This window comes from Anopheles stephensi, chromosome 3 (genome assembly GCF_013141755.1).
Source record: "Anopheles stephensi strain Indian chromosome 3, UCI_ANSTEP_V1.0, whole genome shotgun sequence".
NCBI lineage: Eukaryota > Metazoa > Arthropoda > Insecta > Diptera > Culicidae > Anopheles > Anopheles stephensi.
The window spans coordinates 58,013,277-58,035,786 of record NC_050203.1 but is presented as its reverse complement, the minus strand read 5'-3'; the positions used below and the strand labels follow the sequence as shown (position 1 = coordinate 58,035,786).

At 44.2% G+C, this 22,510-nt stretch overlaps 1 protein-coding gene across 1 annotated transcript in view; it reads right to left on the bottom strand.

The window, feature by feature from the left end:
* Window positions 1-3,965: 3,965 nt before the first annotated feature.
* LOC118510001 overlaps window positions 3,966-22,510 on the bottom strand; it is a 31,996-nt gene continuing 13,451 nt past the window's right edge. The window contains exons 7-13 of the mRNA XM_036051385.1: window positions 19,099-19,424; window positions 10,978-11,157; window positions 5,912-6,478; window positions 5,079-5,256; window positions 4,866-5,013; window positions 4,650-4,799; window positions 3,966-4,563 (exon numbers count right to left, since the gene is read on the bottom strand). Of these exons, the coding sequence (XP_035907278.1) occupies window positions 4,270-4,563; window positions 4,650-4,799; window positions 4,866-5,013; window positions 5,079-5,256; window positions 5,912-6,478; window positions 10,978-11,157; window positions 19,099-19,424 (1,843 nt within the window). The 3' untranslated portion in view covers window positions 3,966-4,269. The remainder of the gene's footprint in view (window positions 4,564-4,649; window positions 4,800-4,865; window positions 5,014-5,078; window positions 5,257-5,911; window positions 6,479-10,977; window positions 11,158-19,098; window positions 19,425-22,510) is intronic.

The following is a 22,510-nucleotide window of genomic DNA, read 5'->3' as shown; positions in this document are numbered from 1 at the left end:
TACTCAATGATCGACACTCCCGGTCACCCGTATCCCGAGGGCACCTCGGTATGCGACCCGTTTCTGTAGATTGGCATTTTGCAAGCTTGAAGGGAAAGTATGCAGGAACACTTTCCAAGCTACGCGATGCGAAATTGTTTCTAGCTGGTGCTGGGCGGAAGCTTAGAAAAGAAGGCAAGGCCCGTAAAACCCGATGCCCTCAGCAGCACAGATTCGTTCCGATACAGTAGCCGATAGAGAAGCGGCTGCTAGCACGGGCACAGAGAATCCAGAAAGAAAGGGCAAACAGTAGGAGAGAAGGTTCGCCTTCACAAGGCGAGCCAGGATAAATGGGGTTGATAAGACGGTGGGGGGAAGGGGAGAGGATCTGGGATGCTCGAAGTAAGGGAAAAAGGATGGAAACAATCCAGCAGCAGCAAGTGGGGAAAAGTGGGATAAACACAGCCACAGCCGGAGGAAAAGGAAAGAAAAGCGGGTAACGCAAAGCAGAAGCTAGCCGATCGGTCGCTTGGATCTTGTTGTTGCTGTTAGTACGGGAATGGCATTCTTTGCATCAGGTTTTGCAACCATTTTCCCAACTGCTGACTCCCCATCGTGTCGCTAAAGCTCCCGATCGGTTAGTCAGTTTGCTGGGGTCTGGGGCAAAGATCCTAATTAACGCAACCATTTTCCTGCCCTCGTCGGAGTGTGGCTCCCATATTCCTGTGCGCCCTGGATGTTGCGGCTGTTGCAGCAAATGATGCAAGATGATCTCTTCTCACACGTTGACGAATCCCGGAGTATGAAGTTTGCCCGGTTTTGAGAGCATCGGCAGCGAGCGATACAGATGCAGTGACCGGATGCATTCGATATTACGTCGTGTGGTGTGGAACTGGTGCTCGAACCGAGTTGTGCGATTGTGCGAGTGCATGGGTGAGACACCGGCTGGAAACTCGTTTCGAACTCGCGCTCGGTCACTCCCAGCGCCGATAACTGTTCTTCTACGATTTATAATTCAATTCTTCAAAAATCAGGTTCCGATGGGGGACGATTTAAATGAGCGGGCTGACGAATGTGCACCAGGCAAGTGGGCCAGTTTATCCTCATTAAGCGAGTGGACCGGATTTAATGTGGGGCTTTAAAGGTCTCCAAACAAAGCAATTTAATGATGCCGCGATTCAGCAAAGCAGTGCGCACTTTGAAGAAGATTTTGCTAAAACACGGAGAAGTTTATTCGCATGTGATTGTTTTTAAAGAAAATCTTATTGAACATCCTCGATCTTATGGTGAGTAGCTTCAAGCGCAAAATTATTATTATTATTTCTACAAGCAAGCAAATGAAGACTCATCGCAGAAAAGAGGGCAGAAAGTTCGTGCTACAAACGTGCAATAATCAAATCAAACTCCGAATCGATCACTGCCCAGGCAAACGCAATTACCGCGCAATGATTCCCTTTTCGGACTGGCTTCGTACAGCTTCTCGTGGATCGTGGCACCGGGAGTTGGAGGGCTGGAACAAAGCGTACTCTTCCGAACCAAGACGATGGAGGTCACTGTAGATAAATTAATAAAAAGGAGAAAAATGAATAAATGATACATACGCTTACACGCTCCGGATCTCGGCCCCGGTCGGTTTTGAATTTGACCACTTCATCTTGCTTTTGCCTGCGCTTCGAAGGATCCCTTGGGAAGTTGGGTGGCTTGAAACTACTTTCCAAGCGATGTACGATAGTGCAATAGGGCAGGAATGCGTAGCAATAGTAGAGCGCGAGCATACGTGGTTATGTTAGATGGACTGTTTTCCGATGCTCTTTATGTGAGTGAATTGCGCTATGGTAAAATAGCAGACGGAGAAGCTTATAACGATGGCTGAACGTGTTGTTTTGCGTGTGGATTTGTGGCTCACACCCTATTTCTTGAGAAGGAGTCATTTACTAAGGTGCAGTCTGTTGCCTAGTGAATTCAAATTTCTCATCTAATAGTGACAACGGTTTGGAATAACACTTCTAGGGATCTATGGCTTTATGCTTTCCAGTCATTAAATGTCGATTGTGAACAATTGCATCAAGTACACCACTTCGGTATAGCAGCATAGAACAACATAGAACATACTTTCTCGCAATCCCTCACAATTCACCGCCGTTTTTGTCGCGATTGCACGCGTGCAGCCCGGATGGTGCATATTAGTTGAACGACCTTAAAACGATCATCAACGTCAACGTCAGTCATCATCGTTCGGTCGCAGTCGGTCCCCGCACTCGGCAGCGGGTTGGCATTGGCAGTGCTATCAATTTTCCTCGCCGTCGACAGCGACAAGCGACGATGATGATAATGCCCGAGAAGCGCAAAACGCGTCTTGGTTCCACGTGCGATTACCTACGCAACGCGGCCGGATAAATGCGTTGCGTGTGTGCGGTGGGCAGATAGGAAGAACAAAAGCGAACCAACTATGCGCCGAGTGATGAGCGAGAAATGTTCTTTAACGCATTCTACCCGGCCCGTGTTGGGCATGAAATCGTTTACAGGATTGAGGTTCGGGAAGATTAAGGGCGAGAAAAGTTATAATTGTACCTTGTGCATGGATGGATGGTGGTGGTTGGAGTAAATGGAAAGGAAAATGCTTTACAGAGTTTCATATCAAAGACTGAAGATTTATTTTTAAATGGTGATATTTGATATTTTTTCTTGTGAATAATAATGGTGCGATGTATCGCTGAACATAGTTTCTGTTTGATTGTCACGTATGATCCTTACAGCATTGAGAAAATGAAATTGGAGTATTCGTAGTTTATTATTGAGTTTGTTCGTTCACATTACACGGTACGCTCAGTATAACACGGTAAACCCAAACTTTACATTCTAGTTTGTACTGCGGTATGTTGTTATTTTGTAATACAGGTGTAAACGATGCTAAATTATAGAATAAAACACTATATCTTGAATTTAAATTTAGTTGTAGATTTGATCAAGAATGTAAAAGTTGAAGTTGTTGATTATTATTAGTGTCGAATGTTGGAATAAGAAGAAAAAACTATGAATATTCAAAAAGAAATTAAATTTTAAATACTCAATGCAACGGAAAAATGAGCCATCGCTCCGTGCCGCTGTACAAAATTACACGTGTTACATGATAGCATACATTTAGGCGCTTTCTAAAACGCAGATCAAATAGATTTTTAGGTATTGTCGTTTACACATGGAAGAAGCTTATGTTTAGTTGCGTTCAACCTATTGTAGAGTTATTCTTTTAAAATGGGTTAGGTTCTTATAGCGTAGAAGATAACCCACTACCATTGCAATCAAAAATTGTCAATATAATTGAATCCGATTAAAGGTGATAGGCCATCGAAAACTGTTAAAAGTATCTTTTGAAATCTTGGAACAAGGAACAGAAATTACAAAAATCCCTTAGAAATACAAGTTTAAATTCCGATGACATTATGCCGTGTAAAACAAAGCACTCTTTTCGTTGGTTTTGGGACATGAAATACGTTGAATAAAAATCATGTTAGTATAATACGAAGAACTGTTGTTCTTGATATTCGATCTTTTATTTACATAAAAGTTTTACTTTTTATTTCAGACATTTGACGGGACAGGATGTGATACGTGCCATTTTGTTTTTTTATTCCTGAACTACAGATGCAATTCACGGGGTGCAAATACCCCTTGGAGCAGCCTTTATTTAACAGCCGCTAGGTGGTTGATCGATTCTGGCATTGCATTGCATAACTTCAGGCGTAACCCAAATCTTTCACCGAAACGTGCATTGCCAAATGTAGGCATTACAAGAGGTTTCACGGCTGGTTTTTCCGAAGAGGTTTTTCGCAACTTCTTTTAGACTTCTGCTTTATACGATCATTTGATTTACGCAAACGATGAACTTCAGATTTCAAAAAAAAAGTTAACTTATGCAACTTTTTAATTTTTTTAAACAAATCAATCGGATAATTTCTTTCAAGATATTGCAGTATACTACAAAGAGCTTTAAACTCCACTCTGGTTTCTACTTTATTTGACTAAAGTTATCAATTTTTATTTGAAAAAAAAGACGACATTACTTCTCAATGCGCGGCATCATGTACAAACGTGTTGAAATAATTTATCAATAAATTACTATCCGCATTGCGTTCTGCTTACCGTCCTACCAGCTTACAATTAATATCAGCTTAAATTCTAACCGGTATGTAATGCATTTGCTGCGCCATTTTTGAGCGTTCCCGTATCGTGGTTGAGTTGTCATGTCTGAATAGTGGAGTCTTCGTTGTTGTTGGCGAACGTATGATATCCTTAATATTCCTTGCCCATCACCTTTTCGATCCAGGGCACAAACTTTTGAATGTTGGTGTACACTCCGGGCAGATGTTCTCGACCGCATCCGATACCCCATGACACTAGGCCAATAAGCGTTTTGCGTCCCTCGATCGAAAGCGTAAGCGGGCCGCCGGAGTCTCCCTGGCAGCTGTCACGGCCTCCCTCCTTGTAACCGGCGCACAGGAACACATCGTGAATGGTTTCACGACGTCCGGCCGCCCGGAACCATCGCTGACATCGCTCGTTGGGTATCACCTCAACGTCCACTTCCTGTGAGTTAAAGAGTTTGGAAGAGTAGCATCAGTAATATTGTATTAAAATCGTTTTGGGAGAAGCGTATCGTATGAGCTGTGTACCTGTAACACCGAGGGAACTGTGCTCTGTCCGTGCCGTGTTCGACCCCAACCAGCAACGGTTGCCATTTTGCCCACCAGCTTCACACTCTTGGGTGGTAAGCAGACTGGTAGGATGTGTTGCCGGAACACGACCTTACGATCAAGTTTAACCTATACGAAGAAAGAAGAAATGAGTGAGCTTGATGTACTGTACATTTTATAGGAATTTGACCTTACCAAGGCTATATCATTGCGAAAATCACTCGGGGAATAGTTAGGATGTACTTCCTTCCGTTCGATCGAGTACTCTTCATGTGTTAATCGTTCTTCCTGATCTCGAACATCCCACTCTCCAAGTCGGACCTTGAGGTTGCTGTTCGGTGTCCTGCAAATATTAGAACATAATTTGTTTAGTATAAGCTTTTAAGGAAACTCCTAACAAAAACTCACGTGGCGACGCAATGAGCAGCTGTGACGACCCAGCGATTAGACACCAATGCACCACCGCAGCTTAGCTTCTTCGTAAGAAATCCCGACTTGATAAGGGCCGCCTGCCAAGGATGCGTTCCGAAGCCACTCGAGTGACCACCGACGATACGGTTAGTGCGAGTGTACAGCTCACCACAACCTGTGACGGGTAGAGACATCGAAATAGCATGAGAATTAGTTAGATTTGTGTGGACGCTCGCTCTCTTCAGAAACCGTCCTTCCTTAGTCCAGCTACATTTTATACTGCTAAAAGAAACGCTACTGGTGAATTTCTTTTCCATAGGTGATTGTTTGTGCATTACTGGTGCAAATAGAAAGATAACCTTCGAGGATCCAGAAGCAACTACTGCAAGCGCGTGAATGGTGTGAAGATGGTGCACAATAGTTGAGCAGTGCACTTAAAGAAGGTGCTAGAACGCAAACCGTTGGTGCAGTTGTGTTAAACTTTTGAGAAGAGTAAAACTCAGTTGAAAACATTGCTTGAAATCCAACATCATTTTCTATTGAAGCCCTTAACTATTACTAGATTTACTAGAATCAGGATCTCTAAAGGACACTATTCCAAGCAATGTTTTTGAACACTTTGTCCAAACTGCGTCTTATTGTATACTCTAAAAAATCATAAAATAACAAGCGAATACGAAAAGAAAGAAAAAACTCGAAGCGGTATCTATGCGTTTTGACGACCGGGGAACCTTCCCACATCGCTACGGGGTCTCCACAACCAGGGAGAAGGGGAATCTGCACGGGGGAAACACTACGTAAAAAGGGATACTGGCGGACATTTCTGGTACCGTTCTCGATGCCGTATCCATCGTCTTCCTGTGCAGGATATCCAAACACCGCCGACGGTGGCCGTATCTGCCCACCGGAACCGGAACCGCTGGGACTAACACCGCCGAACAGTCCCGCCGTCGGACGATTGCCAAAGCTGAACGGACGATCGTGATCGCTGTCATCGATCCCCCCGAAGTGTGATGGTGGTGGTTGTGGTCGCACCGAGTGTCCTCCGTGCAGTGGTGGCTTCGCTGGGGAAAACGATGACGAACCGCTTCCAAGCTGATTGCCGTCGAAGCCCCACTCCGGTGGAGGAGGTGCACCGGTGGCGTGGTGTTGTTGGTGCGGTGATGGTAGATGTTGGTGTGGGTTCACCTGATGGTGGCCATGGTAGTGGGGTGGAGCGTTGAAGCCTCCGCTAGAAAACAGTGACGTCGTTTGTGTTGTCTGTGGACGGTTCTGGTGTGATGCCGGTGAGCCCGACACTGTTGAGGATGATGACGAGGAGGAAGAGGAGGAGGACGACGATGACGACGATGACGATGAAGCGGGTGGATAAAAACCGAACAGGTTTATAATGTCACCTATGCATAGAAAGTTTGAGGATGTAGTATGATAGGGCACAATTGTCTGGGAAACGACCTGTAGCTGAAGCCGTTTGGTGGTCTTCGCTTAATTTGATTGGATAATTATTGGTGTTGTTGCAAGTTGAAGTGTAAATATGATTCTGTCGTCCTTGCACTACGTAGCTGCGATTCGAAAATCCTGTGACCTAGCCATCCACTCGACAATGGCTGTTTGACTTTTCATCAAACTTTTGCGTCAGTTCTTTTGGGTAGAAAAAAGCCTTTGGAATTGCTTGAAAGCAACTATGGTTAAGTCAGTGAAGGTGTCTCAGGCGAAGATTTATTGGTAAGAAGAATGTAGTCTTTGAGCAAAAATGTTGATAATTGTGAGGCACATCATGAAGACCAGATTTAACTGCTTCTAGATATCAAAACATCTTCTTGCTCCTGGAGATAGCTCATAATCTGAAGAGGAAAACAAAAGCTTTGATCCAAGGGCCACAGCATTTAACTGAAGAATCAAAATGTCCTGGACAAGACAAGAGACTTTTTCTATTTTGATATTTTTCCATAAGAAACTGCCTGGCTATGTTGCCGATTTGTTTCTGGTTTATTAGCTCTAAAACCTCGAGAGATATCCGCATATCATTTCTAGCACTCTCCCCTTTGTTTTACTCATAGCTGAATACAGTGGCGGATCAATATGGGAGCGGAAGTATCGGTCGCTCAGGACTTCGTCAGTTTGGGGGGCCTCTTGGGAAGGGAAGTCCTATTGGTGATACTCACAAACGAGTAACAATTAGATGAACCTCAACTGCCATTTCATTCGGGGCTACCAAAGACCTTGAACTGCTATTGACTGGATAGTTAGTCCTGCATATGACAAGTCCTGCCGTGAGAAGACTGGCGTGGCTGACGTCCATGCTTCCAGATTGTACCATTTCGGAAATAGTAGTTTTATTTTTACTTTTGGGCGGTCCGGAGGCCGAAACGATAACGGTCTTTCCACGACAGGGTCGGGGTTCAAATAACACCCAGACCACCTCCCCGTACGCAGGACTAACTACTTTGCTACGGGTAAAATCAAGTCAAATGAAGACAGAAATGGCAGGCCGAGACCCCTCATGGTTGTAGTGTCAAGGAGGAAGAAGTTTTATTTTGACTTTTATACTTTGGGCCGTAGTTGAAGGTAGGACTATGCAGGACATTTATAATCTTAGTGCTCTCCTATGACTATGATAATATTATTCTGAATGAAACAGATGAGAACCTCAAAACACAAAAGTCAGTTAGTGTCAGTGAAACTCTGTCAAAACTAAAGAAATAAGAGCCACTACAATTGTTTAGCGAATTAGTCTCGAACGAATCCGGTGGGCTTGTCAAGTCATGATAATGGCACTGGGTGACTCAGCCCGTAAAGTCCTTTAAGGCCATCAAATTGGACAAAAACAGCCTGTAGGACCCATGTTTAATTCAAGTGTTGGTGCTGATGTCTGATGATTGGACGGCGATCACAATTTTTATGTGAAGATGGTTTTATGTGAAAGCTGAAGATGAAGCTTTTTTTAGATCAATCAGTAAAATACCATTAACATATAAAAATAGTGTTTTAAAATCGTCTCTGAAGAATAAAAAATGCACTAAAATCATGGCTTTTTTTCAGCTTTGAAGTGTTACTTCTTGTTGTTCTTCTGTTTAATGCTCAACCCTCGACGACAACCATAATGCGTTTGTATGCAAGCACCCACAAACAACACCACCAGCCGTAACTTTGTAGTAACATTGTTCGCACGATGGTTCGCCGTTTTTCCATTTCCATATTTCCCCTGCTTTAGCACCTTTGTCAAGCCGTCATAATTGAGCAGACGACACTAGGCAACACCAAACGCTATAAGACTAGCGCCATTTTTTGTTTCCAACGCGTTGTACGCTACGGATGATAAAACGTCACACCTCGCGTTTTCCTTTCGATGAGTTATGAGCCGCGTCGGGTTTCAAATGTTTTCATTTTTCACCTGCACTGCTTTCGTCATCTGCACCAAAACCTGACAGTGCTGTGGCGTTCGATGCAAAGCATAAACCATTCCGTTCGTCACACGTTTGCTGTGGTGAAAAGCTCCACCTGGAAGGGGCAAAGTATTCGCGACACCACTTTCCACAACTGCAACAGCTTTAGCTTTAGGGGGGGCTTTAGCGTTTTCTTCGGTTTGATGTATTCGAAGGGGCTGAAGCAATGACACAACAGTCATTTTCGATTACCATTACAGAGTGAACCTGCTGACGTTGCGGAGTTTAATTGCCGATTCATTCGTGCTGCCGTTCCGTCAAGGTCGTTCCTATGTGAGCATAAATCTTTTATCGGCGCGAACTGCGGTGGTGCGTAACTGACCCATTTAGATCAACGCGTGGCGTACAGGTGAAGTAGGGCATGAACTATGGCCTTAATTGCTCAACACAGCACGGCATGGTTGAAATGCAAGCTCGAGTGCGAGATCAATTTACTTGTGAACTGAAAGATGCATTGCGCTGAAGAAAGCTTCCGGGAAATGAAGGGTATCGCGGGTAAAACGCAAGCATTCGATAAGCTGTTTATCGACAACGGAAGGCTGGGGGATAACATCTCATTACTTTATTGTATTACCCACGACAAAAATGGAGAAATTAAAGCACTATTTCGAGACAGTTGCGTAAAGGCAAGCTGGGAAAACAGGATTCAATTTCGAAATATGCAAACCAGATAAACGCAAATCCGGTTGCAGATTAAATGCAACGATTATTTTCTCTGAATATTGCATTTTCGATGGACTAATTAGTGAAGGGAGTCTTCGCACCTTGTTTTTATTCATAAAGAACAGCCTGGCTGTATTGCTGTCTTCGCACTTTTAAGTGTGTTGCAAATATTTATGGCTTGCAAGATTCTTATATTATAGTGCTGATTAAGGTTCTCTTACAGATAAACTCACACACAAACCTTGTCTAGAAGAAATTTTTGCCGAGATCGAGTCTCCGGTTGGCAACCGTTAGACGTTAGAGTAGAAGCTTACGCTAGTACTTCAAGCTCTACGAGCTGCCTAACGAATAGCATTTTGATTATCATAATTTCCATTTGACGATTAAGAGACCTTTTGTCAAACATTCTATCATGATTATTTGGACATAAATTTAGCAAATTTCTCATTTATGTTTTATCGAATCTTCACAGCAATGCTTGAATGAGCTTCTCCGTACAACCATAATTGCTATCTGTCGAGAGCAATCTTTTAAAAAGAATTTCACTTCTGCAAAGTAACCAAGAAAAAGGGCTTTCCCTTTACTATCCGTCAAAGACTTCGTACCGTATCATTGGTGGACTAAAAACGTACCTCGCGTACCATTCCATAACCATTTGGAACACATTTGTTTGGCAGTGAAACGCTAAGCTAATGCGAAAAAGCCACACCTTGTGCCTCAACAATGCACACACCAAGAGCCAAGAGCCCGTAAATCATCCTCACCACACATGGTGGCAGGCAAAGGAGTACGTCTGTAGCAGAGTGACGTTGATAATTGTTATCACCCCCGAACCACCACCAAGTCCACCCCGCCCCACAACGATGCACAATGAATGGTGTGGGTTTCGCTGGTGCCAGCCAACCCGGTAGCCAACTCCCGCTCGGTGTGTATTGTTTATCGCTTGACAAACGCTGGCAACAACACTAATTCGACTCCTACAGCCTCTAGCACGTGTTCAACGCCGGGTGACGCTAGCCGAAGGAGGGACGCCCGAAGCTGCAGCAAATGGCAGGAAAGTGAAAGGCAATGGATTATGGTTTGGCGCGCTTTGCAAAACAAAAGCGAGCGATCTGCGCAATGATCGTGAAATGTTCCGCTGGGAGAGACAATTCGTACGCTACAGCACCATGCACGCATATAAATAATAGGATGCAAGGATTATTCCTATAGCAATCATGCCCAACAGTCTACGGGCACGATGTTGATTTATGAAGGAGCGTAAGGGGATGGATTTTTTTTACTTCTCGCTGATTTAGCGGAAGCATAGCCTTGCCAGAGTCACGTGCGCGAAAGTCAACATCGAAATTTGGCGAGTCATTGGGAAAGCGGGCAAAAAAACAAATGCCGACCAGCGTTACGTTACGTACAGGCTTAGCGACATAAAATTGGTATCGTTTTTCCCGTTCGTTACCCTGCAGTGCCAGTGCGAGCCAAGCGGATGTTAAAAGAAGTCCGCTCGACAGATTGATCCATGATGAGACAATTTTTGCCAGCCTTCCCGCTTCGATGGGGTGTCTTTTTTCCTGTTTCATTGTTTCATTGCGTCGTGAATGGCGTTCAGATGTGCGTTGTTATCCGAGCCGAGCGTGATTAAGTCATTTCAAATCGGTTCGCTGTCAGGTGTCAAACCGTTCGGCAAGTGTCGGGTGCTAACAACCGCTGGCACGCGAAATCGATGAAAGGTGGCGTATGGTGGTCGATATTGCTGTTTGAAGAATCGGACGACCAATTGTGAGCATACTTACTGGCATTGTGGACGGCACCGTGCTCGGGATCACTTTCCGGTGCAAAGTCGCGATCGATGCAGCAGGACCAGATCATCCCACCGGAGCAAAGATCTAGTGGTTTGCCGCCCCCGAGTACGCAGGATAGCGATAAGCCGCACTCGAATTTACGTCCTTTGTGACGGCATGTTTGTGGAATCACTGAAAATAGGTTAAAAAGAAGATTAAGACTTGATTACATTAAAAAAAGAAGAAAATTTTAAACATAATACTAATCAGAATCTAGCAACACGGGCCAGATTGTAAGTAAAAAAAAATACTATAAATCTGCTTTGGAACTACAAACACAAGAGGCTCATTTGTGAAATTTATTTCTACTTTAAACTGATCACAATAACAATAAAAGATAACTTATATTTGAAACATAAAGAGCTCGTCAAGCGTTGAACGCTTTAGAGGACAAGAACTTGCGAAACTGCAGAGGGACTGAACCGAGAACAGCGTTCCTTTTCTTAAACTCGGGGTGTCCTTGCAATTTATTGACAAATTTTTCCAGAGACAGATCTTTAAGATAGTATTTTACCCTATCTAGGCCTAAAATCTAAAATCAAAGGGTAGTATCTGGATAGTACCGCTTGGGTATTTTACTGTATTTTAGTCAAGATTTAATTTTTCCGATGAATTAAGCAATATGAGAGGTTTGACAATATGACGTCAAGCCATTATAATTAAACATAAATAATACAACAGGCTGATTTACTAACTGGACACACCTGTTACCACATAGCAAATTACCGATAAGAAAGTTCTATATTCATAGAATCGTTAAGTATTTAAGGATATAGCATGGTTGACAATACAGCCACGAGTAAATGAAGTCAAGGTAGCCGAAATTTGAAGACTCAAACTTCTTGAAATCTGTATAAAAAAACCATTCCTGATAGTCAATATTTTTAAGTACCATTCCAGTATGGGATCAGATCACATGGCCTCCATACATTTTTGGCTGTGTAGATAAAACAAATGCACTATGCACAACATCACCCTCAGATTTCTACTTAAGGTTAGCTTAAACACGCAGAATACGGTAATTATATGATATTCTTGTAAAGTTTTGTACGAAATTCCTCTTGTTTATTCTCATGAAAAATGCATCAACTGCAACAAATATCTGTGCAGAACGTAGACCGAGTACTGATGAACGTTGTATGTAAATATTGTTAACCTATCTAGACTGTTTCAATCATGAGTTAAGCGTGAAAAAACATGAAATGAAGCATTGTTGAATTTCATAGTTACTCAACAAATTACTATGTAAAAAACGTTTTTTTTCTGTTTTGGACTACTTGCGCAATAATATAAGCTTGATACTAATTTGAATGAAAAACTCACAGCATTCCTGCTGCCAAATATCAAAATTTACGTTAAAAAAACTGGTTGAAATCATCATAAACCAATGTGCCGAACTAATCTTAACTAAAAGTATCACCTACTTCTACCCAGCAGCTCAATGATTGAGTTTTGACCGTAGTCTTCATTGTTGAACGTTTGCCGCTTCCCTAGCGCATCGAGTATCAATATATCCTGTTCCTGCTGAGGCGTAGGACCACTCTGGCCGCAAACCGTACCCACGAGCACGATCGCAACTAGCAGCACAGGACACGCCAGCGTACAGCAAGCTTGTCGCAACCGTTGATCATTTCGTAGCTGTACGGTAGCCATCGGCACTTTCCTTCGCGTATTTCCTGACCGATGCATCTTTGAATACTTGATTCCTTAATTATCTCCAACGACACGTATAACTTTTCACCCTATAAACTCTTCGGTACGCACATTTACTTTGCACACCAAAGGCACATACCGCACACAAATCACAAACAAGAAGAGTTCGTGTGGTACTAATGGTGAGGTGGAACTAATTTGCGCAACTCCCTCACAGCTAACACCCTCGAACGGAGAGATTCTCGTCGTGCTTCGAAATCGTCTGCCAGACGTGTTGGGAAACGGTGAAAGAAATCGCATCCATGGAACCGTAATTTTGGGGTCGCAACTCAACGTAACACGCGTATTATCGTCACCGGAAGCATTATGAAATGACGCGCAAAAAAAAAAAAACAAAAAACGGCAACCGAAAACAAAACAAAAATCACTTTCTTCACAAGGTAACACCGCTTTTCCACAGGCACTGGAAGACTTTTGGGGGATTTTCTTTTTCTTCTTCGCAAAGCTCTTCTGCTGCAGACCGGAACACTGACAATTCGATGCACGAAAACGAAAAACGCTCACAATGGGTCTTCTGCTCGGTTAGCGTGCTTGAATGGCGTGTTGGTCAAAATTTCCCACCCAGTTCCGGTGTTGCGTTCGACGTCTGTGTCTCTGCGGGAAGTGAGCAGATTATGCAATGCTCCAATTTGCCGTGTTGCAGAAAAGAAGAAGCTGTGGTCTCGATCCGTGCCCCGGGGGAGCCGGCGGGCGAATTGGCAAGGAAACTCGAATTGCACAAGCTGATGATCGCACACTATATCACTTCCGCTACTGGATAGTGGAGCACATTAACGACACTGCCCTGGCGCATGCAACTTCAACTACTCGAGCCGGTTCATTAAGGCACATTCGTAGCTCCTTGTAGGCAAGGAGCACTTTGCTCGGTCGGTACAATGAACTCTCACGGAGCTGATGAATCTTTCCTTACACTCTAGCATACATAGCATAAAGCGTACACATACACTGGCAATGCAATCTTTCGAAAACACCCGCACCAGCCAGACACGCTCCCATTTGCGGTGGAGCGATCTATATCACGCGGCACTGGCACTCTGGCTCACTGTGGGCTCGGGGCGGGGATGAGAACCTTTTTCTCTCCCACCTTCCAACGATCTCCGTGGAGCAGGTACTCGACCAGCTTGGCGAGCGTTGGTTCCCACGTACGGGGGATGATGTATGCTGCGACGACGCAGGCAATTTCACTTTCTGTTGCAAGAAAACCTTTCTTCGACCGTGTGCTGCCACAGCGTGACCGTGGGACCACGGTCAGCAGTCTGCGTGTGGGTCGGGCTGAGGCTTTTGTGTGGTGTTGTTCGGTAGTGGAAGAGATAAGGGGTGGACGGGGGGAGGGGGAGGTGCTGGGGGGACGAGATGAAGACGTCGAGTTCAGTTCAGGTTCAGTGAGTTGATGTTCTTCATTTTAACACGCTAATGACCCTACGAACTCGAGCGATCGTGCAACCGACGTAGGGCTGCAGCAGGACCACTGCGAGCGGATTGCAATGGGCCGCGGAGTGGAATTAATTTCAATTAGATCGTTGGATCGGTCACTGGTTGATGTTTTTTTTTTGCAAACACACACACACGCACACACGACTGTGCCACTGCCGTTGAATCGTGTCTGCGGCAGTCAACTTTCACGCGGATCCGTGCACACGCTTTGACACAATGGCGGGAGAAAGGAACTTCGTCACGATCGGGCTCGAAAGGAGTAGGAAGGAAAGCAGCCGGGGCAAACAAGCGGACAGACAGCAAACGCACACGCGCCCTGGTCGAGAGTTGCCGATGAACTGAGGCAGCACGATGCAGCAAGATGCCATCCACCACGGTACGATCGCGGGCTGGAGAACAAAGAGCCATTTGGAGGATGAACTGAGCACCTTTCTCCTGGGTGGGTGGCCGTTTTCTTGGGAGCATTCATCGGTGAGTTACTTCAGAGTGGGGTTTTGTTTGTTTTAATCACGGCAGCATGTAACGTTCGGTAGCAACAGGGCGGCTGAAGAGCCGGAATGTGCGAATTAACGGGGTTTGTCGCTTGTCATCAGTGTGTCGGGCGTTGAAGTCTTTTGTCGTTTTTTGCTGTTGTGAGGCACATAAACCGAACGCCTGTGTGTACCGTGGAGTAGCTGAACCTGATCGGGACGTGCTGATAAGAAATGGGTGGGCAGCAATTATGTGCGAGGCCTTGCCGGGTGCTTCCGGAAAAGTGCATAGAACGTACGGCTGATCTTGACACGCTCTGTGTCGATTCGGATGAATGTGCTTCCGCGGTAACGGTTTCTTGCACGGTTATAAAGCAGTACAGTGTCGTTGTGCGTTATGTTGGATAAGTTTCTCAAGGGGCATAATTGGGTGAAACAGAAGTTTGGTACACGCACACCGGTAGTCACAATGTCAAGATAATCATTTTGCAACACAAAAAGCAGCAAATATTCGTGTTTTCTGGTTGACCTAGAAGAGGTTTAATTGTTAACGATATTATTTTTTCACTGAGGTTCCTTCACGTGTGTACTATAAGAAAAGGTTCTCAAAATAGAAATTAGAGCCCTTATTACTAACTACAAAATATTGAAGCGATTGTTTTCGTATTCACTTAGCCATGCAAAAAAAGAATACAATTTTATTGCATCAATTTGGATAAATTGAAATTGTTGATAATAATGATGCTGTTCCTCTACTGAATCTTTGAGTCTTGCGGATACTTATCGACGTTTAATAGCTTAAAACGTAAGCAAGACTTAAGTTGGTATGGAAAAGGTTTCAAGTTCAATAGTTTAACTAACAATAACGATGCTCATCCATACTTATAGCCTTTAAATGTTTAGTTATTCTTGTTTATAGCTTTCTTTCCCTTTGGTTGGGAATCCTCCTTCTTAAAATATTTGAAATAATGAATTTACAACTAAACTCTAAGCAATATACTATTGATTGTTACCACCTTTAAACCAATAAGATGCTTCAATCTTCAAAGCAAACACACCTTTTAGCTATAAATTAGTTTAGTCGTGAACTAAATAGCTGGTCCAGTAATTAGCATGTTTCACGGCACCCTTTCCTTCCCAGCGAGAAGGAGGATCTCCATCTTACTAAGTTTTCACTTTAATTGCTCGACTGGGGAAGGAAACTGTCTGAATTCTGGCAAGCCCCAATCGCAAGATTCCACTTGGGCAAACAAAGAAGAAATGATAGCAATTTACCGTCCCCGTTCCGGACCGCGTTTTCTTTCTGTCGCATTTGCTGCGTCGCCCAACACTCAGGACGCTCAATCCGAACTGGTGCACATCTGCTTCAAGCAATGAGCATCCACGCTTTTGCTCAACAGGGGTGCTCTATTATATCACCTCACCCAAATACTCGTCAAATGCTTGTGTCGAGTGCTTGCGGCTCGCTGATTGTACATTATGCATGCCCTTTTTTGTGTTGCACCTCGACTCGGGCTATCCTCCCAGTGCACCTTGAAAAGAGGTGTCGAAAGTGCTTCGGGTGGATCGGTTTTGCGGCAGCATTTGACGCGCTGCTGGCGGTTTGGCTGGCGGATAGTGACAGCCGGATAAAAGAGAGCGGACGAAACGACACAACCGTACCGTAGTTTGCCCCGGCCAGGAGAAAGTGTCTGAAATTGTACGGCGTCTTGTGCGCGAGCCTTGTGGTCTGACGGCATGGCGGTGGAAGCTTTTATTTTTTGCGCAAAATAATCCCACCAACAGACACGCGCCCGCCAACTTAGCGTAACACGTAGTTTCGTGGTTGGTGGTACGTATACGAGAGACACACTTTGCTGCTGTCACCATGTTTTGCTGCCACCGGGCGTGCGCTGTGGAGCTTGCAAGATGCAGGAAGAAGCCATCGAAAGCTACACGGCCAGGCGACAGGCGAAATTCGATCCGATGCCCACATCGGATTTCATTGTTAATCCACTGGTAATTTAGTTGTCCGATCCGTGGATCCGTCGGTCCATCGAGCCGAGGTAGGTTAAATAATTCTGTACCGCTGTCACTCTGCGCCAACATAATTACTCAAACAGACGCCAGCCACCCACTCCCACCCCCATCGAAGTTTCTCACTTACATAACGTCACTAAAGCCTCTCTCTATCTCTCTCTCTCGTTCACTCCCGTGCGATAAGGTCTTGCCGCCCACTTGGCCGGTTTTTCGGTCAAATTTATCGCACGATCGCTACTTCCGACGGTCCCGCAAATCGGTCTTGAAAGAAAGCGAAAGTGAGCGAAACATTGAGGCCGCCTCGTTTACTTTCTCTTTCGGGCGGTGCGGTTTATTTGGTCACCTCCGCACCGTCCGCATTCCCCTGTTCCTCCTTATGGGGAGTCTTGGCAGTGTGTGTGTGGAAGTGTTTTTGGTCCTCTTTTTGGGCACTAGCGACGCGGCAAAGGGATGAATTTTTATATGTGTGTGTGCGCGTTTATTTTCTGTTTTAGGGGGGTTTAAGTGCCACCGATGAGTGCCATCGGAAGTTGACGGCACGGAATCAAACTTGTGTCTGTGTCAGTGGAACAGTGAACAGCAAAACGCACCAGCAATAAAAATGCTGAGACAGTAAAGTTATTAACAAAAAATACTGTTCGCGCATTAGTATTTGATGATGTGCTGCGTTTCAGTCGCTCTTTCCATTATGATACTGGGGGAGTTTATAGTGTTGCGTAAGTCTAAATGTCATTTGGGTCTTCACGATAACATTGGTTCAACAGTGCATTATAACGAAGCTATTACGAGAGCGCGTATAAGTATTTAACAATGTTAAAACATTTGGCAATCTCTTTTTCTATAGTTCAATAGTTGCAGTTTTGCAAACAAAATTTTCTGTAATTTAACTTTTTAAAATTTTAACAGCTTTAAGCATTTTTATTACCGTATTGCGCACCATGCTGACGAATATCGTTATGAACGACCGTTTAAAAATAAAAAATAAAATAACAGTCCCATCTTTCCTATATACTAGACTTCCAAATAGGGCAACCGCGGAGGCGATAGCGACGCCGGTCTTCACACGGCAGGACCGGAAGAGATATTTGAAACTATCACAGAGGATTCAGAAACGGCAAACCAGTCACCACCGATCATGATGAAAAAACTCATTTAAATTTTAGAGAAAAATGACAGATTATCAAGAACTCTCTGACTACATTTTCAGTGGTTTTAAAGCATATGCAAGCATACCCAAGATGCCTAAGAAGCGATGAGCCCGAATAAATGAATCCTGACTAAGCTGCTATCACCTGACTTAACAACTCTCTAAAATTTAATCCATAATTGAAAGCCTAGAAGAGCTAGGAAAAAACTTGATATAGAATAACCGTGAAACTCAAAAATACCTTTGAGAAATTGATAGTGACCACAACCAACGAATTAATCCAAGGCGCTTTCAAAAAATAGATGCTTAAAAGAATATAGAGTACTTTGCATATAGAAGGATGAAGAAAGAACCGGTGAAATATAGAGTTCTACAAGCTGTATTTTGATTAAACTCGATGGAAGCTGATTAGCTGGTCAAGTCATGAGAATGGCATTGGACGAAGCTTTCGGCAAATAATTGTATGGCGATCCACACGGAAGGCATAGGGGGCTTAAATAAGGATGAATAGATAACGCTGATGCCTCCGCAAGAAAGTCCACGATGTCGATGATGTCCATGAATTTGGAGATGATTTTCAGTTCATCAGCGTTACTGACAATTGTTGCAGCTTATAGAGACGCAGCTTTGCGATACATTTAGTGGCGGATTAAACCCACTCGCGGAGACTCGAGGTGGAAGCGGAATGGATGCTGTAGGTTCCTGGCCAAATAATCTGATGACCGGGAGGAAGGCTCTTTGTAAGCAAGTAAAACAATTCAGGTTTAATTTCAGTTTTGTCATTTTAACAGCGGATAAAACAATAGAACCTTATTTTGTCTTCAATTTAAAAATGGTTTGTTTTTGAACCTTTTTGAACATTTTTTGATATTTTTGGAAAATTTCAAAAATAAAATTTTGAGAAAGAAAGCTTAGCCTGTGAAAAAAAAACCCAAGAGTGTGGTTTCACTAACGGATATTCTGTGATCTAGTGGTGTTATTGTATTGTCCGTTACTATATGTACTAAACTTTGCTTATGGTTACTGAACCTTTATCCGACCATTTATTAAAATAAATTATATTTTATTCGTATTTGCCATTGTCGTGCAACACTTTACAGTAAATTGATTTTATTATTTGTTCGCTCACATTACCATCTCCAGGAACCACTAGCTATCAACCAACCAAAAGACCACCCTGGTTTAAAAGCTATCACTATTTACACTAATCACGAGTGTAATCAACCACACCGAGACCGAGCCCGAGCCCGAGCTCGTGGTTCCGGTATGTCAAACCAGCTAATTACTTACTTCCGTCGAACTCTTCGAAGAATCGGCCCTGCTTCGGTAGCTGCCGGTTGATGAGTGTACGCAAATTTTCTCGGTCCAGTACTTCGTTGAAGCGCTCGTTTGCGCTGGCGTTCGGACGTTCCGGACGGCCATTGCGTGCAATCGATAGTTCCGATGCGGTGACAGCAGCAGCAGCAAACACGCCGGACAGCAGCAACAGGATCCAACCTAGATGCACACGCCGCAGCGGAAATCGGAAACGCATAGCGAGTCCCGGGGCCACGACACCCGCACACGTCAAGCTTTCCGTTCCGAGAGTCGTCGAACAGCTGCAGAAAACACCGCTTCAACACCACACTCCTTTGCGGGAACCGGTTTCGAAACACACAGCAACACTCTCGGACACGATACCACACGACGCGATCGCGTAATCACTCTCACTATCGGCTGGACTCGGACCGCGGCGGAGAAGTGCGGCGTCGTCGGTGGGGTGGGTTTGTTTTTGTTTTCGAAGAGCGACACGCGATTTGCGTTGGCGATTACGATAACGGCACGACACGCGTCCACGGATTAGGGTGCGCGAAGGAACAGAAAGGTAAGGCGGAGACCTAAATTTAGGCGATTAGGCAAGTGAACTTGGAACTGGAAAAGCCGACCTACGCTCGTATGTACGACTGTGCACTGACAGCTGTCGTACACAGCTGGGAAGCGTACAGGGAGTTAAGCTGTCGAACAGAGAAAAAAAAGACGGAGGTGCGTTTTGAATTGAGGCCACGAGGAGCATGCATCCGAGGACGAACCGAACTTTGCATGAAGAAACTGGATTCAAATGATTTCACTTTCACAAATTAAACCCACAACGGACGGTGTGCTCGAGTCTTCGGGAGAAGACGTCGAAAAGCGTCGTTTTTTTATTAGTATTTCTACTAAAATAATCACCAACGTGATTGAAATTTCCTATTTTCACCTCACACACACACACTTACGAAGCTTCTTCACACGACACGATCGCAATTAGCAGAAGGGTACCTGAGACAACTGACACTCTATCCCTGCGAACGGGCTGATCTTTTAAATCCGTTGGTAGATCGGATGGGACCACTCTCTGGCACCACTTCCGGACGGGTTAAGGCACACGCACAAAAACGAAAGCTTTTCGGTTAGCTTCACTTTCACGAGGCTGCACACCGGAGCAGCAGCAGCAGCAGATACTTCACCGAGGCACACTGACGCACGAATGAATGACCTGTCACGCTGTGCAGAAATATCGCGCTGGCATTAATGCAGCCTTGTCTTTCGGTTCGTGTGGGTGTGCGGGAGCGTTATGCAACCTTTCTTCTTCGAGCAGGAGTTATGATTCACCCGGGTCGGGTATGGCTCGTCAGCGATCACGTTTGTGGAAACGTTGCTTCAAGGTTGCGCACCCGTTCGGCAGACGGGGCACGATTTTTCGGAACGTTGCGCTGAAGTCCGGTTGCTAATCCGGTCAAAACACGCGGGGAAAACCTGGTACCACGTGCGATCGTGGTGCTGTCTACCGGGATACTGTGGACGCGTTCGGACGCGAGGCTCGCGAACCGATTTCGTTTCCACCACCTCGCTTCCAGCGGCGGCCCGCGGTTGATGCCAGTGAGGCCTGCGGAGGCCCGACGATAAGCATGGCAGTTTTGTGGTTTGGCAGGCAGTTATAATGGCTATAGAGGAGAAGTGAGAAAAAAAAACATCAAACACACACTCACACACTCGTATGCCACCTAACGACGCGCGGAAAAGTTCACGATCGCACCAAACATCCAGCTGGGAGGAAGTAAAACGAGGAAGCCTTAACGATCATCCACGGCCCGGTAACGGTTGCTATGCACGGAAAAGGTTTTCGGAAGGGTAAAGTACTTTGGCTTGGGGTTTTGTTTTTTGAACCGCTCAAAACGGTGAAGGTTGAAGTGGGGAAATTAAATCACATTTTATACCTTTTCGCGCTATCATTCCTCATGGTCTGATTCTTGCGTTCGACAACATTGATACTACTGCCATACACTGCCGAACGGGATACGGGAATTTTATGGCATAACGTTTTTTTTAAAGAAGAAATTTAAAATCAGATTATAATTTTACACATTCGGTGTGATAAACTAATGGGTGGCTTTAAATCCACCGAGTCTTCTTCTTCACACAAACCTATTTCACGATCATCCAACGGCCTACGGAGCATCCACCGTATCCATAGCAAACATTGCGCACAGAGCCCATAAACGCTTCCTACCAGCAAATACCACCTGGAAACCCTCGCCATGCGGACAAATATATCGGAACTTTCGCAAAAATGTTGTTAAACATTTCTCCCGAACAGGCCAGTTCCTTTTGCCGCAACGCAACGGCAGCGCCGGTTGACCGTGACGCGCGTTCGCGGGTATCAGATTTGGTCTAGTGTGGGAAATAATTAGCCGGGCTCGCGGTGACTTTGATGGGGTTCGAAAGGTGGGTTTTGTGCTGCGGGGGGATGGATAATTTCACTTTGACCGCTTGGTGGTGAAAAGGCGAGAAGAAAAAAAAATAGAGGAAACAGATTTATCGCAAAAGTTGGCGAATCCAATAGAGCGTGAATATGGGAGGGATGAATGAGAGAGAGAGAGACTAGTGAGTTGTACTATTTCATTTGTTTTTAATTGGGTGTGCAATACTGTTCTGGGAGGAAGTTATTGCGTTGAAATTTAGTTGTGCGTTCTTAATCCAAAAAGCAATAGTAACACTCACAATAACAATATTTTAACACTATTTCGATAGGGACGGCTGCTATTATAGCACGTGTCATGTAAATAAAAAAATATATTTGGTTTACACTGCCCTTCAAACCTCATTTTAAAATAGTATTTCAAATTATTTGTGAATAATTGAATGATTTAATGGTAAAATTTATCGCTCACATCAGCGTCAAGCTGTCATACTTAAATAAATAATATTAATGAAAGTATCGCTCACATAAAAAACTCCCCCCAAAGCAATGATATAATAATAAAAATGAACAATTTATTAAGGCAATTTTCAGCTCAAAAAAATTTTAGAAATAAGTTTTTTATTCACCTAATACTTTAAATTCCGATGGATTCTAAATTGAAACCATCGGATGCGACATAAAATTTGAAATTTCAAATCAGTAGAGAGACACGTGTATTGCAGATTGCATACCTGTCGGGCAAAATAAAAAAACTCCGCGAAAGGTATGCAATCTGCAAAGCAAGGTGTAATGTTTGTTTCGGATAGTATGGTTTCGATTTTTTGATTTTGTACATTGAATTTTCGGAAATGGGGAAACGAACTGCAGGTTTTGATTTGTATTAAATAATATATTATTTTTTGTAACTTGAGGCTACTTCGGTTAAATTATTGTATTTTGAACTTCGAACGAATGTTGAAAGACTTAGTTTTTTTCGTTCAA